This window comes from Myotis brandtii, unplaced genomic scaffold (genome assembly GCF_000412655.1).
Source record: "Myotis brandtii unplaced genomic scaffold, ASM41265v1 scaffold133, whole genome shotgun sequence".
NCBI classification, from domain to species: domain Eukaryota; kingdom Metazoa; phylum Chordata; class Mammalia; order Chiroptera; family Vespertilionidae; genus Myotis; species Myotis brandtii.
Window position 1 is genome coordinate 1644222 of NW_005354718.1, and position 10112 is coordinate 1654333.

Consider the following 10112-nt stretch of genomic DNA (forward strand, 5'->3'; position numbering starts at 1 on the left):
GATCAGCTGCCTCCTGCACACCCCCTACTGGAGATGTGCCAGCAACCAAGGTACATGCCCTTGACGGGAATCGAACCTGGGACCCTTCAGTCCACAGGCCGACGCTCTATCCGCTGAGCCAAACCGGTCAGGGCTATCATGTGTTTTTTAAATATATTGTGCCCAGCCTGGCTGGCATGGCTCAGTGATTGAGTGTTGTTGACCTATGAATCAGGAGGTCATGGTTCCATTCCTGGTCAGATTCCATTCCTGGGTTCCAGGCTTGATACCCAGTAGGGGGCGTGCGGGAGGCAGCTGATCAGTGATTCTTTGTCATTAATGATGTTTCTACTCTCTCCCTCTCTCTCCCCTGTCCTCTCTGGAAAAAAACAAAAATATTGTGCTCAGTAAATAATGGCTTCTAGTACATTTTGTTGATGGATGCAATGCAAATAGTTTTGGAGAACATATAATTCTGAGTCTCATTCTACTTTGGCCTCTTTAATCTTTCTTCCTTTTTTTTACTTTCACTTTAAAAAAAATCTTTTCAATTAGTGTTTTGGGTTTCCTTTTTTTAATATATATACTAGAGGCCCGGTGCACGAATTTGTGCGTGGGTGGGGTCCCTCGGGGTGGCCTGCGGGGATCAGGCCGAAACCCGCAGTCCAACACCGCCTGCAGCTCCTACCTGCTGCTCCCGCTCATCCTGGCCCCACTGCGCCTGCCGCAGGCTCGCGCCCAATCAGTCCCGATGGGGAGAGACTCACACTGCTGCAGCAGCACTTGCCAGCTGTGACCCCTGGGTCTGGTGCCCTCCCAAGGGGAGTGGCCTGCAGGATCAGGCCTAAACCGGCTCACCGACACCCTCCGAAGATTCCCAGATTGCGAGAGGGCACAGACCAGGTCAAGGGACCCCACCAGTGCACGATTGGGGCTGGGGAGGGACCTTGGGAGGGCTCCAGGGTGTGTCTGGCCCTGTCTTGCCCAGTCCCAATTGGGGCCAATCGGGGCCAGCTGGCCGGGGCGGGATGCGGGAGGTTGGCCAGCCAAGGAAGACCGCAGGAGGGCTCCAGGGCATGTCTAGCCCATCTTGCTCAGTCCCGATTGGCCGGACCCCAGCAGCAAGCTAACCTACTGGTCGGGTGCATCTACCCCTGGTAGTCAGTGCACATCATGGCAACTGGTTGACTGGTCAACTGTCTGCCCCCTGGTGGTCAGTGCACATCATAGCAAGCGATTGAGCAGCCTTAGCATATCATTAGCATATTATGCTTTGATTGGTTGAACAGTCGACCAGTCACTGGACGACTGGACACTTAGCATATTAGGCTTTTATTATATAGGACCAGAGGCCCAGTGCATGAATTCATGCACGGGCGGTTGGCCGGCTGGCCCTGCCCTCTGGTCGAACTCCTGTTTTAACTCCCAGTCGAACTCAGTCGGGAACAATTTGCATATTAGCCTATTATTATATAGGATTTTTTATTGATTTCAGAGATGAAGGGAGAGGGAGAGAGAAAGATAGAAACATCAGTGATGGGAGAGAATCACTGATCGGCTGCCTCCTGCATGCCCCCTATTGGAAATCGAGCCCGCAACCCGGGCATGTGCCCTTGACCGGAATTAAACCTGGGACCCTTCAGTCCACAGGCCAATGCTCTATCCACTGAGCTAGACCGGCTCTTGTTCTTTTTTTTATTACAGTTTACATTCAGTATTATTTTGTATCAGATGTACAGCACAGTGCTTTGACAATCATAAAGTTCACAAAGTGCTCCCCCTGATATTTTTAGTACCCACCTGGCACCATCCATAGTTATTACAATATTATTGACTGTACTAGAGCCCCAGTGCATGAAATTGGTGCACGGGGGGGGGGGGGGGGGGCTGTTCCCCTCCCTGGCCCCTGTTCCTCAACCTGGCCTGCACCCTCTCCAATCTGGGACCCCTCGGTGGATGTTGGACATCCCTCTCACAATCCGGGACCGCTGGCTCCTAACCACTCTCCTGCCTGCCAGCCTGATCGCCCCCTAACCACTCCCCTGCCGGGCTGATTGATGCCTAACTGCTCCCCTGCCGGCCTGATCGCCTCCAACTGCCCTCTCCTGCTGGCCTGATCGCCCACAATTGCCCTCCCCTGCCGGCCTGATAGCCCACAACTGCCCTCCCCTGCCGTCCTGATGGCCCCCAACTGCTCTCCCCTGCTGCGACCTGCCTCCTCCGCCAGGACTGACCTCTTCCACGCCACGCAGAGCTGCAGGACCCCCAGGCCTCACTGTGTGGAGTGGCCACTGGGCCCCACCTCCGCTGTGTGCATGGCCATCTTGTGGCGGCCATCTTGTGACGATGTTGCGCGAGGACGTCGTGCAAGGGCGTGATGCCACGTAGGCTTTTATTATATAGGACTAGAGGCCTGGTGCACAAATTCGTGCACAGGTGGGGTCCCTAGGCCTGGCAGGAGATCGGGGCCAATTGGGCCATCTCACCCAGTTCTGATCGGGGCTGATCGGGGCCGGCCAGGTGCGGGGAGGGACCATGGCAGGCTGGTCGGCTGGGGGGAGTGACCACGGGATGTTGGCCAGCCACAGGAAGTTGACTGTGAGAGCGTCCTGACCACCAGGGGGCAGCTCCTGCATTGAGCATCTGTCCCCTGGTGTTCGGTGCACATCATAGCAACCAGTTGACCCATCATTCGGTCGCTTAGGCTTTTATATACATAGATTCCCTATGCTGTACTTTACATCTCTGTGACTGTTTTGTAACTACCAGTAATTCTTAATTCCTTCATTTTTCACCCAGTTCCTCAATGCCTATCCCCTGGCAACCATCAATCTGTTCTCTGTATTTGTGAGTCTGTTTCTGTTTTGTTTGTTTATTCGTTTTGTTCTTTAGATTTTACATATAAGTGAAATCATATGGTATTTGTCTTTCTGTGTCTGACTTATTTCACTAAGCAAAATACCCTCCAGGTCCATCCATTCTGTCACAAATGGTAAGATTTCATTCTTTTTTATTGCTGAGTGCTATTCCATAGCTTGCTTGCTTGCTTGTTTGTTTATTAATCCTCACCTGAGGATTTCCAGTGATTTCTTTTTAGACAGAATGGATGGGAAGGAGGAGGGGGAGCAAAACAGCAATGAGAGAGAGACATATCGATTGGTTGTCTCCCGCACACACCCCAACTGGGGCTGGGGATTGAGCCTGCAACCGAGGTTCATGCCCTTGACCAGGAATTGAACCCAAGACCCTTTGGTCTGTGGGATGATGCTCTAACCACTGGCCAGGGCATACCACAGCTTTTTTATACACTCATCTATTGATGGGCTCTTGGGTTGCTTCCATATCTTGACTATCTTCTATAACAGTGATGGCGAACCTATGACACGTGTGTCAGAGGTGACACGCGAACTCATTTTTTTGGTTGATTTTTCTTTGTTAAATGGCATTTAAATATATAAAATAAATATCAAAAATATAAGTCTTTGTTTTACTATGGTTGCAAATATCAAAAAATTTCTATATGTGACACGGCACCAGAGTTAAGTTAGGGTTTTCCAAAATGCTGACATAGGGTTTTTCAAAATGCTGACACGCCGAGCTCAAAAGGTTTGCCATCACTGTTCTATAATAATAAAAGCGTAATATGCAAATTGACCAAACGACTGAACAGTGGATCAACCATCCGATGACCTTCCGGATGAAGCCAGGGCTGCAAGGGCCGAGGCAGCCACGGCTGTGAAGGCCTACTCTTGCACATATTTTGTGCATCGGGCCTCTAGTTATAAATAATGCTGCGATGAACACAGTGGTGCATATATTCTTTTGAATTAGTGTTTTGAGTTTCTTTGGAGATATACTCAGAAATGGAATTGCTGGGTCATAAGGCAGTTCCATTTTTAACTTTTTAAAAAATATATATTTTTATTAATTTCAGAGAGGAAGGAAGAGGGAGAGATAGAAACATCAATGATGAGAGAGGATCATTGATTGGCTGCCTCCTGCATGCCCCCCACTGGGGATCGAGCCTGCAACCCGGGCATGTGCCCTTGACCAGAATCGAACCTGGGACCCTTTAGTCGCAGGTTGACGCTGTATCCACTGAGCCAAACCAGCTAGGGTCGTTTTTAACTTTTTGAGGAAACTTCATACTGTTTTCCATAGTGGCTGCACCAATCTGCATCCCCACCAACAGTGCATGAGAGTTCCCTTTTCTCCTTATCCTTGCCAACACTTGTTTGTGGATTTATTGATGATAGCCATTCTGACAGGTGTGAGGTGATGATTCATTGTGGTTTTAATTTGCCTTTCTCTAGATGATTTTGAGCATCTTTTCATATGTCTATTAGCCATCGTATGCCCTCTTTGGAGAAGTGTCTATTCAGGTCTTCTGCCCATTTTTTAATTGGATTTTATATTTTTGGTGTTGAGTTGTATGAGTTCTTTACAAATTTTGGATAGTAACCTCTTATCAGATGTATCATTGGCAAATGTGTTCTTCCATACAATAGGTTGTTTTTTCTTTTTATTGATGTCCAATCTTTCTATTTTTCAAATACATTAAGCTTTTTTCTGCATTAGAGCTCCTGTACATATTCTGCCTAGAATGCTTTCCCTGTTCCCAACCCTTCATCGGACAAATAATACTTATACAAATAAAGTTTAGGTTTCAACTTGAATATACTCTCTGAAAGAGATCTTCCCTCATTCTCAGGCTAAATTAGTTTTTTATGTAGTTTTCCTTCTTATCACTTGCCATATTTTGAGTTTTATGTTTGTATGGATTTTTTGTTTTAAAAATCTCAGTTTCATCCTGGCTGGTTTGGCTCAGTGGATAGAGTGTTGGCCTGCAGACTGAAGGGTCCCAGGTTCGATTCCAATCAAGAGCACATGCCTGGGTTGCGGGCTTGATCCCCAATAGGGGGCGTGCAGGAGGCAGCCGATCAATAGTTCTCTCTCATTGTTGATGTTTCTATCTTTCTCTCTCTCCCTCTACCTTCATCTCTGAAACCAATAAAAATATATTAAAAAATAAAATAACTTCTAAAAAATGTCAGTTTCACCATTAATTCCTAGTAGAGTAGGACTGTATTTTTTTTTAAAAAATATATTTTTATTGATTTCAGAGAGGAAGGGAGAGGAAGAGAGAGATAGAAACATCAATGATGAGAGAGAACCATCGATCAGCTGCTCCTGCACACCCCCCACTGGGGACCGAGCCCACAACCCGGACATGTGCCCTTGACCGGAATCAAACCCGGGACCCTTCAGTCTACAGGCTGATGCTCTATCCACTGAGCAAAACTGGCCAGGGCAGGACTGTATTCTTTACCACTATTTTTCTATCACTCAGCATGGGATCTAGAATGTGTGTATATTTCTAAATATGTTTATTTATTTTTTTAAATCCTCACCTGAGGATATTTTTCCATTGATTTTTAGGGAGAGTGGAAGAGAGAGGGAAAGACAGAGAGAAACATCAATGTGAGAGAAACACACTGATTGAGTTGCCTCCTGCACGAGCCCTGACCAGGGCCTGGGCTGGGGAGGAGCCTGCAACCAATGTATGTGCCCTTGACCAGAATCCAACCTGGGACCCTTTGTTCTGCAGGCCAATGCTCTATCCACCGAGCCAAACTGGCTAGGGCTAAATTGATTTTAGAGAGGGGGGAAGGGAGAGGGGGAGAGAGATAAAAACATCGATGAGAGAGAAACATCAACATCAATTGGCTGCGTCCTGCATGCCCCTTGCTGGGGATTGAACCCAAAACCACATGTGCCTTGTTTGAAATTTAACCAGTGACCTCTTGGTGCATGGGTTAGTGCTCAACCATTGAACCACACTGGCCTGGCTAGAATGTGTGTATTTTTTTAAAATGTGTTTTTGTTTATTTTGTTTTTTATTTAATTTATTGGGGTGACATTGGTTAATAAAATTATATAGGTTTCAGGGGTATAATTCTATAATACATAAATAATACATCATCTGTAGATTGTATTGTGTGTTCACCACCCCAAGTCAAGTTTCCTTCCTCCTCTATCCTCTCCTACCTACCCCTCACCCCCTTTTAAGAAAATGTTTTGTTTTTTTGTTTTGTTTTTGGTTAATCCTCACCTGCGGATATATTTTTCAATGATTTTTTTTTTTTTTTTTTTTTAGAGAGAGAGGAAGTAAGGGAGGGAGGGGGAAAGGAGAGAGAGAGACACAGACAGACAGACAGATAGACAGACAGACAGACATTGATGTGAGACACATCGTTTGGTTGCCTCCCGCATGTGAGGGATTCCTTTGCAATCCAGGTACATGCCCTTGACTGGGAATTGAACCTTCAACCCTTCAGTGCATGGGCTGACATTCCAACCACTTAGCCATACTGGTCAGGACAAAAAAATGTTTTTAATGAACGTTAAATGATTAAATGACAGATTCATAGATTCATAGAGCTATAAAATCAATAGGACCTCACCAGTAATCTTTTTTGTTGTTGTTCCTCTCCATGGAAATCTTCAGTAAAAGGCAAAAAAGATTTATGCCATCTAAAGAGAAACCAGAGTCATCTTGAATCTATTTTTTTCCCATTTTGTAGATGAGAAATATGAGATCCAGAGAAGTTAAATGTTTTGTCTAAGCCCACACACCTACTTAGTAACAGACTTCAAATTAGAGCTCTAATCTTATTTCAAATATACCACACAAATTTGTTTTTCTTTTTTAGAAAGAAATATGCTAGTATTTGGATCTGAGAATACTGTTGAAGAGCAGTAGAAAGCCCCAGCCATTGAAGACTTGAAATAGTCTAGCAATTTCCCTTCCTGTCTCTTCTGATAGAACTAATCAAAGTTAGTTTACAGAGATTACAGCCGGTGAAGAAAGAAGTGAATATAAGTACCTTTGGAGGAATGTAGATCTAGTCTGTGTAAGACCACACTGCCTAGATCCACAATGCTTTCCAAAAATACTGAGGAGAGTGCAGTTTGCATTTTGAAGATCAGTTCTGAGGGAACTGCCTTAGGTGATAAGTTGCTTGTCACACATTCTTTTTTTCATGCAGAAAACTTCACTTTAGATCTTCAAAGACTTCTGTAAAGAAAGCCTTTCTAGCATAAAAAGACAGATGTTAAAGTTGTAGAAAAAAGAAAAAAAAAAAGAAAGGTATTAATCTCTTTTAGTCCCAATATTTATTAGTCCCAGTATTTATTTACTGTGTCAGTATTATTATCATATTAAGCTTGAGGTCACCTATAGCATCTGCCAGGATGAACATTCCTGATTCTTTGTTATAATAAGACTTATGTTCAGATATTCAGGTATTCAGAATTATCGCTGTAAAATTATCTGTGGATGTTGTGTGTTTCTCTGTCTTGCTTTATGTGTTTGGTATCCATGAGAGTAAAAATGTTTGCTCTTGTTAAGGAATATGAGGAAAAGTAAAAACTGTATATTATAATGAAAGATGCTCAACATCACTAATTATTAGTGAAATGCATATTATAACCACAATGAGATGTCACCTCATACCCATTAGAATGACTACCATCAAAAACTTAGAAAATAACAATGTTGGCTGGTATGTGGAGTAATTAGAACCTTTGTGTCCTGTCGTGGGAATGTAAAATGGTGCAGCTGCTATGGAAAAAACAGTATTGCAATTCCTAAAAAAATAATAGAATTACCATATGATCTAGCAATTCCACTTCTGAGTATATACTCAAAAGAATTGAAAGAAGGATCTTAAGAAATGTACACCCCTGTTCATAGCATCGTTACTCACAATAGTCAGAGGGAGGAAGCACCCAGTGTCCATCGACTGATGAATGGATAAACAAAATTTTGTATCAATGGATCATTATTCAACCTTAAAAAAGAAGGGGATTCTGGCCCTGGCCGGTGTAGCTTAGTTGGTTGGGCATCACCCTGTGCACTGAGTGCTTGTTGGTTCGAGTCCCTGTCAGTGCACATTCCCTGGTTGCGGGTTTGATCCATGGTAAGGGGTGTGCAGAAGGCAGCCGAGCACATCCATTTTTTTTCCTCTCCCTCTTTCTTAAAAAAATCAATTAAATCAATTGATTTTTTTCCTCTCCCTCTTTCTTAAAAAAAATCAATTAAAAATAATCTTGAAACCATTGTGCTAAGTGAAATAAACCAGGCACAAAAGGAAAAAAAAACTTTTATGATTCCACTTGTGAAGTACCTAGAGTATAGAGTAGAGAAAGAAAATTCAGTTGGGGCAGAAGCTGGGGAAGGTGATATGCAAATTCATAGAGACAGAAAATAGAATGCTGGCTATGGAAAGGTTAGGGGAATTGTTTAATGGATATAGAATTTCAGTTTTGCAAGATGAAAAGAGTTCTGGAGATTGGTTGCATAGCAACCTAGATACACCTAACTGAACTGTACACTTAAAAATGGTTAAGATACTTGAGTACATTATGCTAAGTGAAATAAGCCAGTCACAGAAGGACAAATACTATATGATTCCACTTACTTGAGGTATCTAAAATAGTCAAACTCATTAAAGCAGAGAGCAAAAGGATAATTGGTTGCCAGGGGCAGAGAGGATGGGGAAATGGGGAGTTGCTAATCAACAAGTATAAAATTTCAATTATGCAAGATGAATATGTTCTAGAGATCTGTACAATACTGCCTATAGTTAACAATATCGTACTGTGCCTTTAGAAATCTGTTCAGAGGGTAGATTTCTTGTAGAGTGTTCTTACCACAATAAAATAAAAATACATGTTCAAAATGGTAAAGGTGGTAAGTTTTATTTATGTGTATTTTACTACAATTAAATTGTTTTAAATCTTCAAAATAGTATAGTAAGGTTACCATAATAGGCAACATATCATTTGCTTTATCCTTTGTCTTTTTTCTTGATAGTAAAATAGCCATTCACTTAAAAGAGAGAGAAGATAAGGGGCTGTATCTCCTTAAATATATGTTGTTTATGTCACTATACTTAGTGTCATTCACATTGAAAATTATATTCGTGTTTATTAAGTGTTTCTACATTGGGATATCTTGGAGACTAATAATAAAAATTAATAATAATATAAAATTATTTCAGAATAAGACTTGGTCTATATGTAGTACTCTGGAGACCTAATTAACAGTGGTTTCATTAAGAATCATACCAAATATTCTCTGCCCTTAGGAACCCAATGCTTCGAGAAATAAGAAAAGCTCTCGCCGAGTCAGCTTTGCAGATACTATAAAGTAAGTTGAAAGGAGAAATAATTTTAAATGACAGTAATGCTTTATTGTGTGTCAAACTAAATATGTTACTGCTGACTTAGATAACCTGTGTTTCTATTAGATAAGCATTAGAGAATTGTTATTTGAGAGGTTGTTATTTAGCATTATGCTTAAAAGAAAAACATTGAGCCCTAGCTGGTTTGGCTCAGTGGATAGAGCGTCAGCCTGCAGACTGAAGGGTCCGGGGTTTGATTCTGGTCAAGAGCACATGCCAGGATTGCAGGTTCGGTCCCCAGTGTGGAGTATGCAGGAGGCAGCCGATCAATGATTCTCTCTCATCATTGATGTTTCTCTCTCTCTCTCTCTCTCTCTCTCTCTCTCTCTCTCTTTCCCTTCCTCTCTGAAATCAATAAAAATATACTTAAAAGGAAAACATTGAAAGTGTTCCCTCTAAAGTTAGGAATAAAACTACTAAGTTTTACTACTGAGAGAGATGGTGCAAAGGTCTGGGTTACACACACAACTCTAAAGGAAGTGGAGGTATAAAAAAAGGTTATGGGAAGTTTAAGAAAAAAGACTTCCAATTTACTCTTCCTTTTTTCCCCTTCTATTTTATGATTAAAAGTTATAACATAGAGAAAATAGTATCATGAAAACTCAAGTATTCATTTTCAGCTACAGTGTCAACTATGGCCACTCTTGTTTCACTACACCCCCACTTAGTTCCCTTTCCCCTCCTACTGAATTATTTTCATGTGAATCCCAGATGTATTTCATTAGTTATGTCTTTAAAAGACAAAATATTTTTAAAGAACCTATTAATAATGCTATTATTACGTCTTTTAGAAAGCCAACAGTAATTCCATGATATCAAATATCTGGTCAATGTTCACATTTCTCTGATTGTCTCAATTCCCCGCACCCTCCCCACCCCCCCCCA

The 10112-nt window shown here is 42.4% G+C and overlaps 1 protein-coding gene across 1 annotated transcript in view; it reads left to right on the top strand.

Annotated features, from left to right (window-relative positions):
- CASC5 (cancer susceptibility candidate 5) overlaps positions 1–10112 on the top strand; it is a 72357-nt gene that overhangs the window by 15031 nt on the left and 47214 nt on the right. The window contains 1 exon segment of the mRNA XM_014534789.1: positions 9132–9193. Coding sequence (XP_014390275.1) covers positions 9132–9193 — 62 coding nt within the window.